This window comes from Octodon degus, unplaced genomic scaffold, assembly GCF_000260255.1.
Source record: "Octodon degus isolate 3935 unplaced genomic scaffold, OctDeg1.0 scaffold00112, whole genome shotgun sequence".
Lineage (NCBI taxonomy): Eukaryota > Metazoa > Chordata > Mammalia > Rodentia > Octodontidae > Octodon > Octodon degus.
The window spans coordinates 5160017-5184990 of NW_004524688.1; the positions used below are offsets into that span (position 1 = coordinate 5160017).

General features: G+C 41.3%; 1 protein-coding gene and 1 pseudogene across 1 annotated transcript in view; one reads left to right on the forward strand and one right to left on the reverse strand.

Moving 5' to 3' along the window:
- The window catches only part of LOC101592210 (WT1 associated protein), a 37816-nt gene extending 19561 nt beyond the window's left edge, over nucleotides 1-18255 (reverse strand). The window contains exons 1-4 of the mRNA XM_012516536.2: nucleotides 18213-18255; nucleotides 7604-7641; nucleotides 4136-4191; nucleotides 1383-1441 (exon numbers count right to left, since the gene is read on the reverse strand). Coding sequence (XP_012371990.1) covers nucleotides 1383-1441; nucleotides 4136-4191; nucleotides 7604-7633 — 145 coding nt within the window. The 5' untranslated portion in view covers nucleotides 7634-7641; nucleotides 18213-18255. The remainder of the gene's footprint in view (nucleotides 1-1382; nucleotides 1442-4135; nucleotides 4192-7603; nucleotides 7642-18212) is intronic.
- On the forward strand, nucleotides 8597-9232 carry LOC101582102 (annotated as a pseudogene).
- Nucleotides 18256-24974: the final 6719 nt, after the last annotated feature.

Sequence of the window (24974 nt, forward strand, 5' to 3'; positions counted from 1 at the left end):
GAACCAGGGATTCAACTCAGGTCCTTGCGCCTGCCAGGGAAGCGCTTACCCCACTGAGCCATCTCCCCGGCCCCCTATAATGTCGCATTTTAAAAGGTACTATTCTAATTCAAATGAAAAGTAACACAGAAATTATTTAGCATTATTAATTTTGTTGGTATTATTTTTAGCAGATTTTTTTTTTAAAAAACTGTATTTGGTACAGGATCTCACCACACAGCTTGGACTCATAGTGATCCTCCTGTTTTCAGCCTACCCAGTGCGGGGATTACAGGCATTTGCCACCATGCTGGGTCTCAGTGGCTGGCTCAGTATACCTGGTCTCTGTGCTTGCCTAAGCAAGCACTTAGTCCACTGAGCTATCTCACCGGCCCTTTAGCAGTCTTTGAAAAATCTGTAAATAGTTATAGCCTAATGTTACAATTTAAGTTCTCATCAATCTACTATTGGTTGCTTCTCTACATTCCTTCCTTATGTACTAGTTAACTCATGCCTCAATTCAAAACCCTGGGGCCGGGGAGATGGCTCAGTAGAATAAGTTGCTTGCCTGGCAAATGCAAGGGCCTGAGTTCAATCCCCGGTTCCACTAAAAAAAAAAAAAAAAAAAAAAAAAAAAAAAAAAAAAAAAAAATTTTTTTTTAATAAAAAAACCCCAAAAAAAAAAAAAAAAAAAAAAAAAAAAAAAAAAAAAATTGTTTAGTCAATTCAAAACCCTAAGTAGAAGTCAAGAATGCATCAAGAAAAGTTTGCAGCCAAGGATGGTGGCACATGCCTGTGATCCCAGCACTGAAGAACATGATGCAGGATTGTTGAGAGTTCAAGACCAGCCTTAGCTACAAAGTGAGCTCAAGGCCAGCCTGAACTACATAGTAAGATCTTGTCTCCAAAAAAAAAAGGGAAAAAGAGGTTTGTAGCAGTTTTTATTTATTTATTTATTTATTTATTTATTGCTTGCAGAACCGGGGATTGAACTCAGGCCCTTGCGCTTGCCACTGAAACAATTACTCCACTGAGCCATCTCTGCCACCCCCTAGTTTGTAGTAGTTTTAAATTATCCTAATATACACACTCTCAGAACCTTGCGCTTAAATTTGCTAAAAATAGTTCTACCATTATATGATTACTCCATGAATGTCTTCAATGATCATCATAAGAAATTCAAGAGATCATGTCCTATTTATTGTTGTATTTTTCTAGCACCCAACAAAATGTGTGGACATAATTCTTATAATAAAATGACTGACCAAAAGCTACATTTGCTTTAGTAAAGTCAGCTATTTCATGTTTGTGCAACAACTTAAAAGATGACTATTCAGCTATATTTTTTGTTTTTGGTGGTACCAGGACAATTCAGTTTTTAGGAAGCTAACGCTCAAACTTACAGTTAAGATCTGTGTACTTTCCCTCCAAAGCTTGAACATATGCTTCATATTGTTTCCATCTAATTAAAAAGAAGAAAATCATGTCAACTATTATACTGAAACTGCTTTAATAAATATACCAGAAAAATCATTCATAATTTTTTATGAATTTAGAGCAGGGTGTACAGCATGTACGGGGTCTCACTACACAGATCAGACTCGTAGTGATCTCCTGTTTTCAGCCTCCCAAGTGCTGGGATTGCAGGCATGCACCCCCGTGCCCAATCTTCATTCATAAATTTTTAAGTACTCCTAAGAATTCTACTATATTTAAGATAATTATAAATCTAATCAAACCAGTAATAAATTAGTCACCTCATTATTCCTTCTCAATTTACAAGAGACAAGTAACAGGAGACATACAGAAGTCTTCTCCATCGAGAATATACCAAGTCTACAGCCATACCACCCTGAAAGCGCCTGATCTTGTCTGATCTCGGAAGCTAAGCAGGGTCAGGCCTGGTTAGTACTTGGATGGGAAAGTATACCAAGCTCAATCTTCTTAGTGACAGCATATCCCAATTTCATTTTTGTATCACTGACAAGAGACAGAGCCTAGACTGCAGATGTTGAATGAAAACCACAATCTACCTTTAGATGTAACACCTTTGTAAAATAAAAGGCACATAAGATATATGCCTAATTACATGAGACTAAAGGCGCTTCTGTGAAAAATACATATGATTTTCTTTGAAGTTCTATCTGTGTTCAGAACTTTCAAATGTCTCTCTTGTAGTTCTCTAGAACATAGTATTACTTTCTGTGAAAAGCTGTGCATAGCAGCTCATGCCTATATTTCCAGCACACAGGATTCTGAAGGATCTACAATTCAAGGCCAGTCTGAGCTTGAGCATGACACCTTGCTGAGAGGAGAGGGGAAGGGAGGAGAGGGGAGGGAGAGGTGATGATACATAGACATTCCTGTAGTCCCAGCACTGGCGAGGCTGAGGCTAACCTGATTACATACAGACTATCTCCAACCAACCAAAAACAAACAAAACCAAAACCAAAAAAAAAAAAAGGGGGGGGGGCACAATGGCACATGACTATAATTTCAGCACTCAAGTATCACAGGCAGAGAGTCCAGCTTGGGAAACTCAGCCAAGACCATCTCAAAATGAAAAAAAAAAAAAAAAAAAAATTTAAAGGGGCCAAGGATATAGGTCATTGTGAAGGAGCTGGGTTCAACCTTTAGTGCTTTATTTTTTATTTATTTATTTTTTTTTTGAGGAGCTGGGGATTGAACTCAGGCCCTTGCAAAGTGCTTACTCAACTGAGCTATCTCCCCAGTTCCTCAACCTTTAGTACTTTACAAGAAAAATTCTAATTGGGAAGAACAGCCTGCATATGCTATCAGGTGTGAAGGCACTTTTTGCCCTTGTTATTGTCCTGTACCTATAATATATAGGTTATCACCCCCTGGCAATTACAGCAGATAAATAGTAAACATTTTCCCAGTTGCCTAGGGGTTAAGCAACTCCCAGCAGAGAATATCTTTCCTGAATTCTGCGATCTTGCTTCTTAAGAGCTATGTTTTCTAGTTGCTTTTCCAATTATACCTAATTAAAATTTAATTTTAAGCTAGAAATTGATTTTGTTTATAATCAAGGGATATTATGAGGTTAAAATTATAATGAGCAAAAACATACTTTACGTCAAGTTCACCAACCTCTTTAATTTGTTTAAGAGAAAATAAAAGACATTTAAGTAGGGTTGGGGAGATGGCTCAGTGGAGTAAGTGCTTCCCTGAAGGGCCTGACTTCACTCCCTGGTTCCGCCAAAAAAAAGAAAAAAAAAAAAAAAAGACATTTAAGTAAAATGAACTAGCCCCGAGGCTACTTAGGAAACAGAGAAACTTAGTAATGTATCTCTTCTATAACAGAAATCAAGTTTTATTTTTAAATCATTCATTTATTTTTTATCTTTTTGAGATAGGATTTCACTATGCAGTTCAGGCAGGTAAACTCAATCTTGCAGTCCAGTTGACCTCAAACTAACAGCAATCTTCTAGCACCTCCTAAATGCTAGGATTATACGTGTACACCACCATCCCCGGCTGAAATCAAGTTTTAGGATGTTTCTTCAAATATTATATACAGAAAAAACAAACAAGCAACAACGACAACAACAACAAAAATCGAAACAAACCTATTAATTTTTTATGCCTATTAATTTTTTTTTTTTTTTTTTGGCTGAACTGGGGATTGAACTCAGGCCCTTGTGCTTGCCAGGGAAGCGCTTATTCTATTGCGCCATCTCCCCAGCCCCTTAATTTTTTTAAACTGAAAGTGTCTTAAGAACTGATTTTTCTCCACAAGTTATACAATATGTACAAATAAGTACTTTCCAAGTAACAATTATGAATACCTCTAGGCAAGAAAAAAAATTCAGACTCTGTTCAGGCTGGTCATGAACTCTCTACGTAGCCCACACTGGCTCAGAACCTCTTGCTTCAGTCTCCCAAGTGCTGGGATTACACAGGCAGGCACTACCATGTTTGGCCAGAAAATGTTAAATTTAAAAGTCACCCATGCTAATATTGTCATTCTCAGAAGTGTACTTTCGTAAGTGTTCTACGATAAAGAAATAGGCCACCGCAAATATGCTCAAAAGTACATTAAAAGTGACTTGATGAAAAGTTTCACATAAACACTGCAGCACAAATCACCATGTTTTATAGAAATATTTTTATTTTTGGTAATAGAACATTTTACCTTAGAATTAACTCATCTCTTGCCATAACTTTGAAGTCGGTTTCACTCAGTCGAACCTATAAAGAAAATTTTAAAAAATGAACTAAACACTCTTTTATAACACTGCTCAAGAGGGTCATGCCCCTTAGCTCAGTTCTTTAAGTGGCTGCTTCAGCAAAGCAGTCAGGCTCAGGTTGCTGTGGTTCGATGCCCACAACTCAAGCCAGCCAAACCTGCCCTGAAGGCATTCGGAGCACACACACACACACACACACACACACACACACACACAAATCCTTCTATAACACTGCTCAAGAGAATTATGGCTCAGTACTTTATATTATTATTATGATTATTATTATTTTTTGAGGTACTGGGTATTGAACTCAGGGACCATGTGCTTGCCAGGCAGGCATTTTGTACTTCTTATCATGTGTTTAAGATATTTTTAAATGCATAACAAAAAAACTTCATTGAAATATTATTTTACTAAAAGTTTTAAAAGGCAAACTACTGGAGCTGTGCATAATGATGCATGCATGTAATACTACGTACATGAATGTCTGGGTTGGAAGACCACAAGTTTAAGCCCAACCTGAGACAAGGTTAAATGTGACCCTATCTCAAAATAAGTAACTCACAAGTTATTTATAGTCCTATGTAGCTCAATGCAGGGGCACTGGGTTTTACCCCTGGTACAAGGATGGGTATAAAAAGTGGGATGGATTGGTGGTAGGTATAAAAAGAAAGAAATAAAGACAACAAAAGCTAGAAATGGATGTGCAACCCAGGGCCTCCTATATGATAAGCAAGGAGTTACATAATTTTTTTTTTTTTAAGAGAACACAAGGGGGGCTGGTGAGATGGCTCAGGGTCTAAAGCACCTACTTAGAACAACCTTAGCAAAGCACTGGGACCGCAGTTCAATCCCCCAGGCACCACATGCCAGCCAGCCCCGCCCCCTGGTGGGCTGAACTGGCCACACACACACACACACAAATAAATAAAAAAGAGAACACAAGGGGCCGGGGCAATAGCTCAGTAGAATAAGTGCTTGCCTGGCAAACACAAGGGCCTGAGTTCAATCCCTGGTTCTGAAAAAAGACCTCAAACAGGTTGATTACAGGTATATATCACTATGCAGGACTAGTATTTGGGTACTATTGGTTTTTTTTTTTTAAATTTATTGTTTTGTGGAACTGGGAATTGAACTCAGGCCCTTGCGCTTTCCAGGGAAGCGCTTATTCTACTGAGCCATCTCCCCGGCCCCTGGTTTTTGTTTTTGTTTAGCATTTCTCCTCGTAAGTGTGTACTTCAGAGAAATTAAACATGTTCATAACAGCTTTATGTGCTAATAAAACTAATCACTATGCAACCTTTAGTAAGTAAATGTCTGTAAAATTATGACACATCTACACTATGGAATATTGTTCAGCAAGAGAAACAGAGTATTGGTATATGAAACAACTTGAGTAAATGAAAATATAACTTCAAAAAAAACATACTTCATGATTTCCTTTATATAATATTCATGAAGTAACAGTTATAGAAATGGAGAACTGACCAACAATTTGCAGATATTTAGGGGTGAAGGGAGATGGATGTAGTGATAAAGGAGTAAGACAAGAGAGTCTCCTTGTGGCGAGTGTGGGTATGCCTTGATTGGTGAAGGTTGCATAAAGCTATAGCTGCAATAATATTTTATACATAGAGCTATAAAAAGAGGGCATGTATAACTGAAAATCTAAGTAATTTTGATTATACCAGTGGCAATTTCCTGGTTTCCATACTGAAACTTGTGGAATCCTCCTGGCCTCATTCTCTTAAGGCTAAGATTACAGCAATGTGTATCACCACTCCCAGCCATGAGATGTTAACACTGAAAGAAGCCAAATGATACATGCATAGAACTTCCCTGCACATTTCTTTACATCTTCCTGTGAAATCTGTGATTATTTCAAGATAAAAAGGGGACATATATTCAAACTGTTTCATAAATTGAGAAATATTTTGTTTCCCCTGTGTCAAGTAGTGATTGTAAATGGGAGGCACCTCTAGTTTAGTATAAAATTAAGGATTAGATTCTTTTGAGACAGGGTCTTGCTATGTAGTTTGGGCTGGACTCGAACTCCCAGCGATCCTCCCAAGTGCTGGGATGACAGACAGGCGTGTGTCACTATGCCTGGTTCTGGTTCTGGCAAGGCACACAGGGCCAGGAATCAAACTTGGGACCTTGTGCCTAACAGGTGGTTGCTCATACCTCTGAGCTATCAACCTAGCCTCAACATTGTTAGTTTCTTTTTATAAAGATATATGGTTGTACCTATGTAGTACAACAATTGTCTAACAAGCATGACCGTAAGGTTTAATCCCCAACACACTGTCAAAATACATTTCAAATTGTAGTATTAACTAAAAATAGTAATATTGCAAAAAGAAAGCGGGGAAAACAGAAATGAAGACTACCAGAGGAAGTATATACTAATTGTCATGTTACTAATACACGGTATAATTTTTTTCATGAATTCAAAAAATGACTACAAATTTTCCTAACACATACCTAAGTGGTTCACTTAAATAACTTTAATAAGCATGTATCTTGCTTTCCCATCCAAATCACAAATCCCTCCTAGAAACTGTTTTTTGTTACACCCCTGTGTATATGCATAGTACATATGTAACAGCGAAGAAAACTAAGGCACAATGTAGAACAAGGGAAAACTGAAATTAGAAAACAAAACTTTAGAAGGCAGACTCTTAGCTGGGCATGGTAGTACACACCCATAAGCCCAGTACTTGGGAGGCTAAGGCAGGAAGATCAGTAGGAGTTCAAAGCCAGCCCAGGCTACATAATGAGTTCAAAGGCAGCCTACAACACAAAGTGAGACCCTGTTTCAAAAAATAAAAAAATCTACCTACTCAACTGGGCATGATGGTGCCTAACTGTAATCTTAGGACTTAGGAAGTTGAGGCAGGAAGACTGCTGGCAGTCTGAGGCCAGCATCAAGCACCTAGAAACACTGTCTCAAAATAGCATGAAAAATATGCAAATCATTTTAAAAGTTACAGTCATACAGCCAGCCAAATAGCTCAGCTGATTAAAGCGCCTGCAAGCAGGTGCAGGGGCCAGAGGTTTGATGCCCGGGCCTGCCATGCAGGTGTGGGCCCCGCCCCCAAGGTGTGCTGAGACAGTAATTGAGACTAGGTGTGGTGGCCTGTGTCTGTAATCCCCGCTCTTGGGAGGCTGTAAACAGGCAGATCACTGCAAGTCTCATCTAATAGTGAAACCCTAAACCCTCTGTAGATCCTTTCCCCCACAAAAAACAAAGTTACAGTCACAGGGATTTACATTTAAAAAGAAAGCTAACTTGTGAAATAAACTTTCCTGAGGGGTGTGTGTGTGTGTGTATATACGTATTTTAACAAAGATTACTATTATATGTACAAGAGGTGAGAATTAAGCAAACAGTAAGTGCTGAAAACGCATACCTTTTTGGGAAGAGGTTCTTCGTTGGTCATTTTGAATCCTAAAAAACATAAGGTTGGGGAAAAGAGTTCAATTGATTTTCTTAACAAAAATACTAGTTCTTCTGGGACAATTTATTAGCATTCTGAGTTTTATAAACAGATCTTCAAAAATTTAAATCTTATTTTAGAATAGTTTTAACTTATAAATAGATGAAAACCTATCAAAGAATTTATGTATATTCAATACCCACTTTTTCATTTAATATCTTTAATTATTATGACTGTTAGATTTTTTTTTTGTTTTTTTGGGTGGAACCAGGGATTGAACTCAGGTCCCAGGCAAGTGCTTATCCTACTGAGCTATCTCCCTGGCCCATAAGGTAATTTTAACTTTGCATCACAATCTTATAAACCTCCTATAAAAGACAAGCAAAATCTTGAAATAAAGCGGTAAGTATGCTGAAGTCAGACACTGACCTCAGGCTGTAAGATAGGCATATTGCTGAGAGTAATATTGAAAGATATTATCTGTTATGTATTTGGTACAGGGTCTCACTATGCAGCTTGAACTTGTAGTGATCCTCCTGTTTTCAGCCTCCCCAGTGCTGGTATTACAGGCATGTGCCACCATGCTGGGACTAGGTTGCCGGCTCAGCATGCCCTGGGGGCAGGACTGCAGGGCATGTGGGACCAGGGACTGAATCCTTGTCCCTGCCTTTGCCAAAGCAGGTGCTTAGTATGTTGAGCTATCTTGCCAGTCCAGTACTGTCTGTTTCTAAGCCCTTCCTTTTACAGCATTGTGCTAGTATAGTAACGTAGATGCTACCATACTTACAATAGCTCACAACTCTCCAATGGCTTTACACATATTTTAAAAATAGGTACTTATCCCTGGCAAGCGCAAGGGCCTGAGTTCAATCCCTGTTCCGCCAAAAAAATAAATAAAAATAAAATAGGTACTTATATATATTAATTAAAATATTCCTTTGTGCCTTTTGATTCCGCTGATCCGCGGCCTAAGAGGCAGTCATGGCGCCCAGCCGGAATGGCATGATTCTGAAGCCCCACTTCCACAAGGACTGGCAGCAGCATGTGGCTACGTGGTTCAACCAGCCAGCTCGGAAGATCCGCAGGCGCAAGGCCCGGCAGGCCAAAGCGCGCCGCATCGCCCCGTGCCCCGCGCCCGGGCCCATCCGGCCCATGGTGCGCTACCACACCAAGGTCCGAGCCGGCAGGGGCTTCAGCCTGGAGGAGCTGCGGGTGGCCGGTATTCACAAGAAGGTGGAGCGGACCATTGGCATCTCGGTGGACCCGAGGCGGCGGAACAAATCCACCGAGTCCCTGCAGGCCATAGTGCAGCGGCTGAAAGAGTACCTCTCCAAGCTCATCCTCTTCCCCAGGAAGCCATCAGCCCCCAAAAAGGGAGACAGCTCGGCTGAAGAACTCAAGTTGGCCGCCCAGCTGACAGGGCCTGTGATGCCCATCAGGAATGTCTACAAGAAGGAGAAGGCCAGGGTCATCACAGAGGAGGAAAAGAACTTCAAGGCATTCGCCAGTCTGCGCATGGCCCGTGCCAACGCCCGGCTCTTTGGCATCCGGGCGAAGAGAGCCAAGGAAGCCTCAGAGCAGGATGTTGAGAAGAAAAAATAAAACACTGTTGGGATCTTGTAATAAATGCTCAGAAAAGCCAAAAAAAAAAAAAAATATTCCTTTGTGCCACAGAATGTTTCAAAATTAGCTCCTCTATAAATTTATTCTTGGGGCCGAGGAGACAGCTCACTAGAAAAGGTGCTTGCCTAGCAAGTGCAAGGACCTGAGTTCAATCCCCAGTTTCGACAAAAATAAATAAATAAAGGAATTTATTCTTTATTTTTTGGTGGAACCGGGGATTTGAACTCAGGCCCTTGCGCTTGCCAGGGAAGCGCAAGGTCCTCAGTTCTATTATCTCCCCAGCCCCTTATTTTTTATTATTATTATTATTATTATTATTATTATTATTTTTGCAGTATGTGAGATTGAACTCAGGACCTTGCACTTGCCAGGCAAGTGCTTATTCTACTGAGCTATCTCCCTATCCTCTCCTTTATAAATTTATTTTAAAAAATAAATAAATTTACTAAATTTGTTTAACCTTGCTGCAAAATGGAGAATCACTTTATGATACTCTTTGAAATCAATGTCAATAGCAGTTATTACTTAACTTTCACAAACTAAAGAAAAAGCTACTAAAGAGAAACAGACTTGAAACAAATATAGCTTAACTATTAAAATAAAAGGCTGGGGAAGAATGTGTAAGATAGGAATTAACACACCTGAAATGTTCATATGAAAATTTTACGAACACAAATATATGAATCACTTTGGGTATCAGTTTTTTTAAGCATCTAAATTGTAAGCCAGGTGTTTGTGGTACATGCTGTGATGACAGCACTGGAAAGGGTGAGGCAGTAGGGCTGAGGTCAAAGTCAGTCTAGGTTACACAGAAAAGACCCTGCTATTAAAAAAAAAAAAAAAAACCCAGAGCAAAACAAAACACTAGTTTGTGCTTAAAATAATTTATATAAATTAAGAAGTAAAGCTAGATATGATAGTGCACATCTGTAGTCCCGGTACTCTGAGAGACTGAAGCAAGACTATAAATTCAAGCCCATACTTAGAAACTGCATTTATCAAATAAAAGGCCAAATCTTTTTTTTTTTTTTTTTGGTGGAACCAGGGATTGAACTCTGGCCCTTGCACTTGCCAGGGAAGCACTTATTCCACTGAGCCATCTCCCCAGCCCTCCTAAGGCCAATTCTTACTGTTTTTTTTTCCTGACAAAATTATATGATAGTAAGACATCTTCTACATCTGACTTTCATAGCAAAACATAGGTCATTTTGGAAAAATACTCAAGAGCTCCATTAATTTACTCAAGAGCTTTTCTTGATCCTTTGATATTTAAATCCTTTCCTTTTAATTTTATTGATAAATCTTAAATATACATATGAATCATATTCATCACAGGGAATTTTGTGCCTGTATATGATATGCCTTAGTTCCTCTTATTTTTTCCTATTTCCTTACCTTTTCCCTTCCTTCCTTCTTTCCTTTCCTCTTCTTAGTTCCCCTCCTATTCGAACCAAGTTCTTTTTTTTGCAGAACCAGGGATTGAACTCAGACCCTTGTGCTTGTCAGCGAAGCACGTATTCCACTGAGCCATCTCTCCAGCCCCTGAACCAAGTTCTCTTTCTTTCTTTCTTTCTTTCTTTCTTTCTTTCTTTCTTTCTTTCTTTCTTTTTTTTGGTACCGGGACTCAAACACAAATTCCTGCTTGCCAGGCAGGTGCTGTGCCACTGAGCTAAAATCCCCAGCCCTGAACCAATTATTATTTTTTTTCTTTTTGGCAGAATCAGGGATTGAACTCAGACCCTTGAACTTGCCAGGGAAAAAATGGCAGAAGGGTTTTGTTTTCTTCTTTGGTGGCCTCATGTTGCTTCAGCGCAGACCTGGTCTGGCTTGAGTGAGTGTGTATTGAACCACAGCACCCTAGCCTGACTGCTTTAAGAAGGCACTTAAACAATTAAGTTAATGGGCAGCCCCCCTCCCCCAAATTCTTAAAAGTTACATTATTTCTGGGCCAGGGAGATAGCTCAATAGAATAAGCACCTGCCTGGCAAGCGCAAGGTCCTGAGTTCAATCTGGGGGGGGGGCATTATATTATTTCAGGCTGGGGAGATAACTAAGCAACATAAGCACCTGCCTAGCAAAAGCAAGTCCTAAATTTGATAACTGGTTTAAAAAAAAGAAAAGAAAGTACATTACCCCCCCATCCCCCAATGTATTTGGTTGTTGCAGGGTCTTACTAGGCAGCTCCGAACTTGTGATAATCCTCCTGCATTCAGCCTCCCCAGCACTGGAATTATAGGCATGGGCCACCACCCCCTCAGGGCGGGGCTGCCACAACAAGGTCCCTGGACTTGCTTAAGCTTCCCTAAACCAGCACTTTAGTCTGCTGATCTATCTGTCCATCCCTTCATTATTTCTTAATAAATATGAACATCAAAATAAGATGTTAATACTACTTTTACTACAATTCCAACTCTATAAATCAGGTATTCTAAATGCACCACTAAACTCCGGTTTTCAGATTATGCTGCATTAAAGAAATCAAATGTTTTAGGTGGAAAAATCGCAAACTGATCATATCATACATTACTGGCTTGCTTTCTCTAAAAAAATCCTATGTTGGCTGAGTTGTGACAGGGCACCTGCCTAGCATGTGCAAGACCCTAAGCTGATCTCCAGTACTGCCAAAAAGAAAAAAAAAAGAAAAAAGAAAAAGAAAAAGAAAAAAGAAAAAAGAAAAGCACAAACCCAACTAAACCTCCTGGGATGTAGCAAATAAACAGAATCCAGGGCCTGGGGTGACAAATGTGGAGGGCCGGGGAGATAGCTCAGTGGAATAAGTGCTTGCCTGGCAAGCACAAGGCCCTGAGTTCCATCCCTGGTACCACACACACACACACACACACACACACACACACACACACAAAACAGAATCTAAATGTATCATTTATTTCTGAACTTATTACAATTCGCTTTCTGTTTGTTTTGAGATGGGTGTCTCCTGAGATGAGTGGTACTCAGGCAGACTCTAACACCTGGGCTCATGTGATCTTTTGGTCCTAGTCTCTCAGCAGCTTGAACTAGAGGTAAATGCAACCACAGCAGGCTTGTAACTTGTTTTGTTGATCTAGTTTCTTTCCTATGAAATCATGACCATATTTCTATAATGTAAAGTCTGTTTTTCTATTTTTTTAAAAAAATTGGTCATTTTTTAATTCTTGCTAAGTTACTATCTTAATCTGATAGCAGTCATTCTAATCATTAGGGAAACCTGTATGTTTATCTCTGCAGAGGTCTACTTCTCTTTTTGCATGTTTATAATGCAACATCACTCCATTAGAGACTCCTATACTTTTTTTTTTTTTTTTTTTTTTTTGCGCCACCAGGATCAAACTCAGGACCTTGCGCTTGCCGGGCAAGCACTTGTTCCACTGAGCTATTTCCCCGGCCCCCTATGAAGTCTTAAAATACAAAAAATCAAAACTCACATTTTCAGGGACTGGGGAGATAGCTCAGTGGAACAGTGCTTGCCCGGGAAGCGCAAGGTCCTGAATTTGATCCCTGGTACCACCAAAACAAAGAAAACTCACATTTTCTTGGAATTTCCCATTTGTTCAGAACTAAACATATCAAGTAAACATAAGCAACCTTTTTGCATTAAAAAATCATCTACAACCTTGCTGTGGTAGCACAAGCCTGCAATCCCAGCATTCAGAGGGCTGGGGATATAGTTCAGCAACACAAGGTCCTGAGTTCTAGTCCCAGTACCAAAACCCAAAATAAACTCAGCATTGAGGCTGAAGCAGGAAGATTACTATAAATTTAAAGCCAGCCTGGCCTACATAGTGAAACCTTGTCTCAAAATAACTTAAAAGTAAAATGAAAATAATAAAAAAAACCCAAAACAACAAAAACTCTCACAATTTTAACCATCTGATCTATAGGTATTTAACTAGCCTATGTGTATACCTGTATTTATACATCACTAATCTTGTTAAAGTCTACAGGCTTCTCATCTAACCCAACAGTATATCCTTGCTATCCTTTCATATTGGCCCTATTTCTCTCCACAATTCTTAATCACAGCGTGACATTTTATATACTTGTCTTGTTTCCCCAAATTATAAAGTAGTAAGCTCCATAATAGAATTGTTTCATTCTCTGATGCTATCCTAGTGCTTACTGGACTAACACATATTAAATGAAAGCATAAATTTGCTTCACTTGGTACTAAAAATCATAAAGGTGAACTTACTTGAATAAGCCAATATAATTCTTTTCCAGCACCAATCAAGATGACAATATTATAACATAAAATTTAGAGGATACAAAACTTAGATATAACAGGTACTGTGACAGTTTTATAAGTAACTATTTTTTTAATGAATTTAGGACAGGGTCTACAGGGTCTCGCTACATAGATCAGACTTGTAATGATTCAGCCTCCCAAGTGCTGGGATTATAGGCACGCCACCAGGACCGGTCTCAATTTCAGCCTCAGTATGCCCTGGCGGCAAGGCTCGCATGGCACACCGGGAATGAACCCTGGTGGCTAAAGTAACATTTTTTTAAAAACCTAAATTTATCCTTAAAGGTATTTCACCTGTAATCTACCTACCAGGAACCCTACCAACCCTGAACAAAGAATTTGTTAGAATACTTAAATATCATGAATGTAACTCAAAATAATTTTTAGTTTAAATTTTATTACATGCTTCGGGCTGGCCTGATAGCTCATCGGACTACAGCACCTGCTTAGGCAGAGCGCAGCGGCCAGGGTGTGTTGGCCCTGTTCCCCAGGGCGAGCTGAGGTGGAGACTGAGACTGGGCAAGGTGGCACATGCCTGTAATACCAGCACTTGAGAGGGTGAAAACAGGAGGATCACTATGAGTCTGATCTACATAGTTAAGACCTTATACACCCCATAGACCCTGTCTTAAATGAAAGAAAGAAAGAAAGAAAGAAAGAAAGAAAGAAAGAAAGAAAGAAGTTAATTAATTTTATTACCTGCTTCAACTTTCCCTGTTTACTTTTTGGGGGCTACTGCAGACTGAACTCCTGTCTTTCATACTAAGTTATATTACAGTCCTTTTTTAAAAACAAGGTGTTGCTAAATTCCCTAAACTGAACTTGAATGTTGATCCTCCTTCCTCCCAGGGTAGTGGGATTAGTGTGTGCTACCATCCATAGCTGTTTACATGATTATTCACTTAATATATGGTTATAGATTTTTAGTCTATAAAAAATAAAGTTAACTGAGTCAGGCATGGTAATACATCCCAGAGACCTGCAAATGGGCAATTTAGCAAGACCTTGTCTCAAAACAAAAAGCTCAATGGTAGATCACCCTGGAATTTGTGCCTACTATCACAAAACTACACACAAAACATCCCAAAATAAAATGCAAACTTAATTAGCATCAAAGAGAGCTAGTCTGTTTTTAGGGATATCTGAAAGACTAGAAAACAAATGAAGTTGAGGTAACACTGGTTTCTAGAACACAATATTAAACTTTCATAATCAAAAAAGGCTGGGCAGAATATTGGAGCCTCAATTTCTCCATCTCAATAAAGAGGACCATCATCACGGTCCAAAATTATTATATAGTTTTTGAAGATGGCACACAAATGGCGTGATACATGGTAAATGGCACAAAACACATTTAATTACGTTGATTTCTCTTCAGCAAATAAGTGACAGACTTCCAATCAATATTCCTTGAAACCCCTAGGGAAAATTCACAGGATAAAGGGTCCCCGTTTCTAAATTTTACTGAAAAAAAATCTTGGTTAAGCCCCAAATTTCCAGAATTCTTAAACAGATACTATTTTTACTTGTAAGAAATAAACTTGCTTATGTTTGTTTCTCTCTTAGAAGTTTGGGGCTGGTAATATAGTTCAGTGATGGAGTGATTGCCTAGTATAAGAGGCCCTGGGTCCAATTCCAGTACTACAGGGGAAGAATCATTGGTGTTGGCCTGGACACAGTGTAAGCCTGGCTACCCAAGCAGCAAAGGCAGGAGGATCACAAGAAGTTCCAGGGTAGCCTGAGCAATTTAGTGAGCACTGTCTCAAAACTAATGAAAAGGAAATACTTTCCTAACTTGTGTAAGGGTCTGGGTTTAACCTCCTGCATTAGAAAAAAACAAAAAAATAAACCACAAACCAAACCACCAAAAAACTTTCCATAAGAATCCTCCCCAACTCCACCCCCAACCCCCCCCCCATACGGGGGATTTACATGTTTTTTGTTTGTTTTTTTGGCGGAACCAGGGATTGAACTCAAGCCCTTACAGTTGGCAGGCAAATGCTTATTCTACTGAGCCATCTCCCTGCCGCCGCCCCCCCGCACCCCCCCCTTACTGCACTTGCCAGACAGGTGCTTATGCCACTGAGCTATCTCCCCGGCTCTCCTGGAGTTCTTGATATACCACAAAGTTAAACGTAATCTGACAAAAAGCAAGTTACAACAGGTTTAAAATTTAAAAGCATTTACAACATTTAACTACTTATGTCAAAATAACTACCAAGTCTCAATTTTGATGTTCACATTACATGAATGTGGTAAGAATCTTATTATTCTCCACGACAACTTTTTTAAAACCTTGACAGACACAATAACCACCTAAAGTCAATTTTACATAAAGACAAAGGTTATTTCATTTTCTAAGGACAACCTATTTTTATATGAGAAAAATGGAATGACTAAAACATCATTTGGAGTCAATTAAAGTTGAATTCTAAATTTTAAGAAAAAAATGAATATATACTCAGGGCTATGAGTCAGACTTATCTAATAATCACAACTTTTCAAAGTCAAAGTTAGTCCCCATTTCCCAGGATGAAAATGACTTGAGTCATTTGGTGATTTTTCACAGGTTAAAACCACCATGCGGGGGCGGGGAGATGGCTCAGTAGACTAAGCGGCCTGAGTTCAATCCCCGGTTCCATAAAATAAAATCAAACCAAACCAAACCACCATTAATAAATAACTGGGTGCTATGGTCCTAAATTCTGTGTCTCTCAAAAGTTGGTAACTCATAAAGATGGATGCATAATCCTACTTCCCGTATCATCAATAATGATTAAGCTCAGCTAAGACAGATATGAACATATAATCAAAGCAAAATAGACAAAATTCAAACTTGGCCACCCTAGCTAACATTCAGAAGTTTAAGATGATTGGTTTTAAAATTATGTAAAGGGCTCAGCTATCTTGTAAAGTACTTAGAAACATTTCAAATTTAAAATAACACTATCTACTCATGTTTTAACATTGAGAGCAAGCTTTGGAGGTGGAGCTCACTTTGGATTGGCTAGGTGCCTAACATCCCACAAGTTTTCTTGGCTCATAGCATTAAGATCTTATATTAGGCAATTCAGGTCTCTATATAGAGTTCAACTTCAGTAAGCAGGCATGTACCTCATTGAAATAAGTCACAAATGGATGTAAGAAATCAACTATCTGATACAGTAGTAGTCTTCACACTATAACAGGGTTTTGGTAAAGAAATAGAAAACAGGGGGCCAGGGAGATGGCTCAGTAGAGTAAGCACTGCCCTGGCAAGAGCAAGGGCCTGAGTTCAATCCCTGGCTCCACCAAAAAAAAAGGGCATTAGAAAACCATCTTTTCCTTACTAATCTATCGAACAGTCAAGTTTGTGATCTTGAGCAAGGCATTATTAACTGTATGGTCTTCAAGTTTCTTAATCAGCAAAAGGAGTATGTACCAATTTTGTCTGCTTCACAAGGGGCTGTAAATCGCAATGCTCTCAATCCATAAAAATAGGGGGCCTGCCCTTTAGCTCAGGTGTTTAAGTGCCTGCTGAAACAAAGCATTCAGGCTCAGGATGCTGTGGTTCGATCCCCTCATCCTCAAGCCAAACCAGACCTGCCCTGAAGGCATCCTGAGCACCCCTCACCCCTCAAAAAAAATCCATAAAAATACTATCTAGCCAGGTGTAGTGGACAGGTCCTAAATAAACCCCAGTTACTTGGGAGGATAAGGGAAAATGAGTCCCAGTCTGAGGCTAACCTGGGCAACTTAGCACGATGTGCACTCAAAATAATAAAAATGGGCTGAGGATATATAGCTCAAGGCATTTTTTGCCTAAAATCAGAAAGCCCTGGGTTTAGATCCCAGTGTCAGAAATTAACCAGCTATACAAAACAAACATAACACAATGCTTAAAAAGCATTTTAAAAAAACATTAAACTCCACCCTACTACATATTCAAAGATGGAGAACACTTATTACAACACTGAATTCTAGTCTGATGGGACATTCTAATATTTATTAAATCCGTAATTTTTAAAAATACTTTTTAAATTTTTTTGGATGGAACCAGGGATTGAACTCAGGCCCTTGCACTTACTCTACTGAGCTATCTCCCCGGCCCCTACATCTGTAATATTTATGCACTGTAATGGTATTACTGAAAAGTTTTTCTCCAAGCTTAATAACTACAAGAAATATATTTAGAGATAGAAAAGAGATAATGAACAACAAAAACAAAATGCTACCAAGTCTTGTGTTTCTTTTTTAAAGAACCCACTCAATAAACTTCTAAAAACCAACATACATCATAAAGATCTAGATTACAAAGTAAACTGTTTTCAATAGGATTCTACACTACATGCATGCAATACATGAGCCCTTGAAAGACTTAAGGAGCTGCACATATATAACTGTTACAATTCCACATGAAAGGACAACTACAAATCTTTTAGGCCATGATAAAAAATTTTATAGTTTTCTCGCCATTGAAAAAATTGATTTGCTTAGGATACTGGAAATCCAAAAACATTCTTAGAAATAACAACCTACACAAGACTTTTAAAGTTTAACCTCAGTCAACATCACAAAGCCACCTTATTGATGGTAATCTTGATAATCTTTCCTCAACCTACACCTGATTGGAGAAAGACTGCCATCTGAATGAAATAAAATAAGCTACCTTGAAAACATTTTTTCCCGTTATAGTATTTTAATAAGGTTTTAAACGTCTACATGTCTACCTACCACAGCAAACTTGATAGCCAAAACTATTACCTAAACAAAAGGACAGAATTTGTGATGATCGATCCATGATTGCCGCACATCTTCTGAAACAGAATTTAACTACGTAAAAAAGTAAACTGAAAAATGCACAAACACAAATCATGACAATAACACGGTCATGGAAGCATTTCTGTACTGGGCAAAAGAATCGTTTCTTTTACAATGACAGTAAAATTTTCAGTCCTTCGAGATCAAATTAAACTTTCTTCAGCATCAAAAGGAACTTGGGATTTTCCATTATGTCTTCACTGACTTATGAAAAGCGGTTTAAAAGGCCATCTAACAGGAGTTTCATAGGAATTCAACATGAGACTTGAAGTTCAAAAATTTTTTCGAATTTCTGAAAGCTGTCCTTAAAAAAGCCCTTAAAATCCTCTCAAGACATGCACTCATTTAAAAATGGAAGTCTAGAGCGAACATAGCTGCAATGCTACCCCACTGCGTGACGTGAAATGTGGCACACAAGCCCTTCCTCTTCCCCTGGCATCGGGGCCGCCTGGTCCCCGCGAGCCGGCCCACGACGGTGGGAGGGAACGACAAAGGCTGGGAGAGGAGGAGCACGCGGCCAGCGGCCTCCCGGTCTCTCCAAATGCAAAAGGCGGAGGAAATGGCCTGGGGCGCGGAAACGTCTCTGCAGCCTACTAAGGGCCGCGCAGAGCAGCGGCCAGCGCCGCCTGAGGCCCCAGCCGCTCTTCCGCCCGGTCTGTCCCTTCCCAGGCCGAGGCCGTCACGACTCTGTCCTCTGGGCCCCGGGTCGCTCCCGCCGCCAGCTCGCACCTACCTCTGCAGACCCCGGCCGCGCGGGCCTGCCAGTCACCCAGGCCGAGGCCTCACTGCCAGCCGCTGGCCCCGCCGCGCTCCTCCCGTCGCACCCCTTTATTTGCGGATCTCGCTGCCACAAAATGGCGCTGAGGGAAGAAACCGGCCCAGCCGCCCGGCCCTGCCCCGCCCCACCCCGCCGCCCGGCTCCCTCCGCCCCGCCCCGCCCCGCCCCGCAGCCCGCCATGATCATCCAGCCCGCTCACCGAGGAGTCCCCGCAGGGCGCGGCCGCAGTCACTCTTGCCCGCGGCTAGGCCCCGCTGGGGGCGTAAGGCGAGGGAGGCCGGCGGCCGCGTTAATCCGGTAGGGGCTTCGGGGCGTGAGGGAACAGATGCAGCTCGCAAGCGCCTCCCTACCCAGTCCTGGAGTCTGGCGCGCGCCCCGCGGCCGCCAGGGCTCACCACGCTCGCTGGGGGCTGGAAGGGAAGCGGCCGAGGAGAGGGACGGGCTGGAGAGGTCAAAGGTCAGCCGCAAGGTATCACGGGATGGCGGCTCCCGGTGAACGCGCTCTTCCGAGCCACCTGCGGCTACGGCTCAGCTTCAGGCGGAGGGATCTGTATGAAGGAGCCGCGTGATTGGTCATGTTGTGGTGCAGTACGTCTGTGATGCTTCCGCGCGCTGCCGCCAGGTGCGACCTCGGTACCTGGCTGGAGGGCGGATATTGTTCTGTATATAAAGCGTGAACCTGATCCTGCGAGTTTTAAAGCTGTTAAAGACCTTGCTTGCTTCCGCCAGCTCCCTGGCTGCTAGTTCTTCTGCCTGGATGTCTCCAGGCGAAGGCGAGGAGCTATTGTTCTCTGGTGGAGAGAAGTTCCTGTGTCGGGGACCCTGGGGACACTTTTGTAACTCCAAAACGAGGAGGAAGGAAAGCCCTTGGAGGCTTTAATGAGCCGGAGGAGACAAACTCCCTAGTGCAATATACTCCCTTAAACAAGCCTTGGTGCCATCTGGATTACGGGGTTGTAACAGTATTAGCCTGTAAATCTGCAATAGGCCCTTTGTGCTTACCGCAGGGGCCAGCTAGTTCATACCATAGATATATCTGCTTAACTGACTTTACCAGAACTGTATACCCCCAAGAAGGTGTCCTAGCATGAAGTGATTTATAAGTATACAATTACGGTATAATCCAGTTGGTCAAAGGAGTCGTTAAAATCTCTCCTCAGGCTGGAGAAATTACATTCATTTCCATCACAGGTACTGTGGAAAAATCTGAAGGGGAAAAAACACCAAGGTGAACAGATGATTCTCAGAAGAAGGGGAGGTGCAGAGTCCTTAAACAGAAAACGTGTTCTACTAAAACATGCATGCTGGTGTTCTCATAGCAGTTGGGAGACTGAAGCAGGAGGATTGCTGCGAATTGGAGTATTTCACCACATAGTGAGACCCTGTCCCAAAACAAAAAGAAAAACCACCGTAAAAGATTCTCAATTTATAATGAAAATGCATGTTGTCATGTTTTCTGGTGAGAATGGGAAGATGTTTCCAGACCTACCTATGGAGTAAATGCATAATTACATATGCATTTACCTTTGCACTTTGCAGCTTTTTTTTTTTTTTTTTTTCTTACTATTCTCTTTTTTGGTACTGGGAATTGAACTTAGGGCCTAACACTTGCCAGGCAGGGGCTGTGCCCGTAAGCTACATCCTTGGCCCCACTTTGCAACGTTAAAAGACAGCTTAAAAAAAAAAAAGTACTGAGGAATAAACCTAGGGCTTTTGTACTGCATTACATTCCTGGCCCTTATTTTTTATTTATTTTACTGTAAAATAAGGTCTTACTAGATTATCCATTCTTTTTTTTTTTTCCAGAACCAGGGATTGAACTCAGGCCCCTGTGCTTGCCAGGCAAACACTTCTTCTACTGAGCCATCTCCCTGGCCCCAGATTATCCATTCTGAATTTGGACTTGCATTCCTGTTTCCGCTTCCCAGAGTACTGGGATCAAAAATGTGCTACTGTACTTGGTTTGCAACTCCATTTCTACCCCGATCTTATTCTGTGCCAGGTGTGGTGGTGCATACCTGTTATACCAGCACTTGGGAGGCTGAGTCAGGAGGATCATTGCAAGTCCCAGTAGAGACCAGCCTGGGCTACAAAGTGAACTCAAGGCCAGCCTGAACTGCATAGCGAAACCCTGGCTCAAAAAAACCCCCAACAAACAAACAATCCGCAAATGGCAATGATATATATACACACAAGTTTTTCATTGTACTGTTATATGCCACAGCAATGGCTTGGAAATAACTCAAGTAACTCAATAGTTTGGGCATAGTAATTCCATATAATGGAATACTGGCTTGTATCTAGATGTCCCCCAACCCATCATGCAATCATAGATGGAGCTTTTCCTAGGTAGCTGGATCTAGAGTGTGTGCTGCTAAGATCAAGGATGTATGATTACTAACTGAGTCCTCTGATTGGTTTGGCATATCTCTGGGTGTGGATATTGGGAAGGGCCAACCTGGGTGTGAGTGCTACCTGCCCTAAGGAGTATAGCATGGATAGAATACAAGAATACAGGGGCTGGAGAGATGGCTCAGTGGTCTAAAGCACCTACTTGAAACAAGCTTGGCAAAGCAGAGGGACCGCGGTTCGATCCCCAGCACCACATGCCAGCCAGACCCGCCCCCTGGTGGGCTGAGCTGGCCACACACACACACAATAAATAAATGTAATAAATAAAAAATAAATAAATATTTAAAAAAAAAAAAAAAAAAAAAAGAATACAAGAAAGCGTTTCTGGCTGCTTGAGGTGACATACACCTGTAATCTCAGCCCTTGGGAGGCTGAGGCAATAAGATCCCTGCAAGTTCGAGGCCAGCTTGACTTACATAGTAAGAGCCTATCTCAAAAGAAACAAACAAACTTAAAACCAAAAAACAATAACAGAACAGGGCTGCTGTCCTCACGTGCTGTCTGCTCAGTGCTACTTTGCTATTCTGCAGCTTACAGCCTTGCTACCTTCAGAACTGTTTTTCGTTTTCAGTGTCCTTCTGCTGTGTCACCTTGCCTTAGAGCCAGACGATTATGGACTGAACTATGGATTGAAACCTCTTCAAATTGAGCTAAAATAAACTTTTTCTCTGACTTTGAGTGTCACATTTTTATCTCAGCAGTGAACAAAGGAACCAGGACATTGTGTGACCATGAAAAAGAATAGTTGTGTTGTCTTGGAATGACTACTAGGTTATTTTAAGTGCATAAAACAAGGCACAGAAGTACTTAGGGAACGGAAGGGTTTAGGAGGATATCCAAGAAAAATAAGCTGGGCCTGGGCAGGTTGAGGCAGGAAGATTTCAAGTTCAAGACCAGCCTGGGCTACAAAGTGAACTCAAGGCCACCCTGAGCTGCATAGCAAGACCCTGTCTCAAAAAGACAAAAATGGTTACCTATATACAGTGGGGAGGTGGGAGATGAAGGTAAAAAGTAAGACTTCTCTGATATTAAACTCTTTTTTTTTTTTTTGGTGGAACCAGGGATTGAACTTAGGCCCATGCCCGGGAAGCACTTATTCCACTGAGCCATCTCCCCAGCCCCTGACATTGAACTTTGAAAGTCTTATGTAGCCAAAAGGTAACTAGAAAATGAATTAGGTGGGGCCGGGGAGATGGCTCAGTGGAATAAGCACTTCTCTGGCAAGTGCAAGGGCCTGAGTTCAAACCCCGGTTCCGCAAAAAAAAAAAAAAAAGGAAAGGAAAATGAATTAGGGCAGCAGAGATACCTTGGTGGTCTAAGTGCCTGCCTGGCAAGCACAAAGTCCTGAGTTCCATCTCTGCTACTGCATGCTGTGTTGCCCTGGAACCCCAGGCTGGCCATGCCGGCCCAAAACAGCATGGTGGAGCATGACTATGATCCCAGCGTCGTGGAGGCTGACACAGGAGGACCACTACAAGTCTGAACTGTGTAAGGAGACCCTGTATCAAAAAAAGAAAATGAGGGGCCAGGTAGATGGCTCAGTAGGTTAAGTGCTTCCCAGGCAAGCACAAGGGCCTGAGTTCAATCCCTGGTTCTGAAAAAAAAAAATATGAAATAAAGTAAGCTTTGAGTTGAAAGCAAATTGAAACACAACTTTTACGTGAAGTTGGTAACAACTCAAAGTACTATAATCTTCAGCTTTCCTCAGTGTTGTATAATTATAGCAATACCATTTTAGTTACTTTTTTTTTTTTTTTTTTTTTGCAGAACCGGGGATTGAACTCTGATCCTTGCATTTGCCAGTCAAGCGCTTATCCTACTGAGCCATCTCCCCGGCCCCTCATTTTAGTTATTTTTATTGCTGAGACAAAATACCTGGCATCCAAAATGAAGGGGTGGGCAGCCAAATAGCTCAGTGGATTAACGCATACAAGCAGGTGCAGGGGCTGGGGGTTCGATCCCCGGGCCTGCCCTGCTGGGCTGAGACAGCAATTGAGACTGGGCGTGGTGATATACGCTTATAATCCCAGCTCTTGGGAGGCTGTCAACAGGCGGGTCACTGAGTCGGATCTAGTAGTGAGAACCTGAACACCCTGTAGACCCTTCCCTAAGATACAAAAAAAAAAAAAAGGGAAAGGAGGGGGACGAGTTTCTTTAGCTCAGTTTATGGAAGTTCTGGAGCAGGTGAGTTTGCTCTTTTGTTGTGCCCACCTGCAGAGGAAGTAGGAGAAAAGACAAAACTAATGTTGAGTCATTTCAGATCAGTAGCTGCTAGGAGGAGAAATCACTTGGAAAATGTTCTGTTTATGGTTACCAAGTAAATATACTTCTATGTGATGGTTACCCAAGTATATGCATTCTTCAAATTCCCACTAAAATAAATGCATATAAATTATACTTCAATAAAGTGTGGAAATAAACCACTGTAAATGGAATGAGAAAAGCAGACTATCTGTTAGGAGCTTGCTATAACAAGAGAGAGGCCGTTGTCATTTGTATAGGCAGAGACCCAAAGGCGGGCAGATGAGGGAGAAGGTCTCACTATGGAAGAGGATGCCTTGGCTGGAGGCTGGCGGCCCTGGAAGCCAGAGGCAGATGGCGAAGGAAGCATCTGTGCTGTGTTAGAGGAGCGAATTTGCCCTTTGCTGGCCCAAGTTGGAAGGAAACAAAATGAGGGAGGAAAAAAAAAAATGAAAAAGAGGGGCTGGGGAGATGGCTCAGTGGAATAAGCACTTCCCTGGCAAGTGCAAGAGTCTGAGTTCAATCCCTGGTTCCGCAAAAAAAAAAAAAAAAAAAAAAAAAAAAAAGATCAAAATGAGGGAAGCCATCAGTGTTTAAGCAAGTCCTGGCTACTTTACTTTGAGCTGGCTACATTGTCATGGAGCCTGGCTACCTGGCTACATTATTAACCACCAAGATTATCACTCTAGAGCTAGCATTCTGACTCCCTGTGAATCTGACTTTTTGACATGTTAAGTCCCTGGGTCAGTTATTGTTAAGAAGTGTTTAGGGGCTGGGGAGAGTTCAGCTGCCTTGCAAGCACAAGGTCCTGAGTTAAAATACTGGTATCCCCCCAAAAAGAGAAGTGTTTAGTTTCCTGGGTTGATTGTTACAGGTTATGGAGTAGAATTGTACTTTTATGCAATATGAAATCTTGGCATCGTCCAGTACTGTATTTAGTCACTCTAAATAAATCTTAAAGTTGTTGGGGCTGGTGAGATGGCTCAGTGGTCTAAAGCACCTACTTAGAACAAGCTTAGCAAAGCATAGGGACCCTGGTTCAATTCCCAGCGCCACATGCCAGCCAGCCCCGCCCCCTGGTGGGCTGAGCTGGCCACACACACACACAAATTTTAAAAAAAAGTTGTTGAAGCCATCGTGAGGGACTTCCAACAGGCCTAGATTTGGGACAATTTTATCATCAAAAAGAAAATGACAGGACTGGGGAGATAGCTCAGGATCTCCAGCCTCACATGCCTCATGGG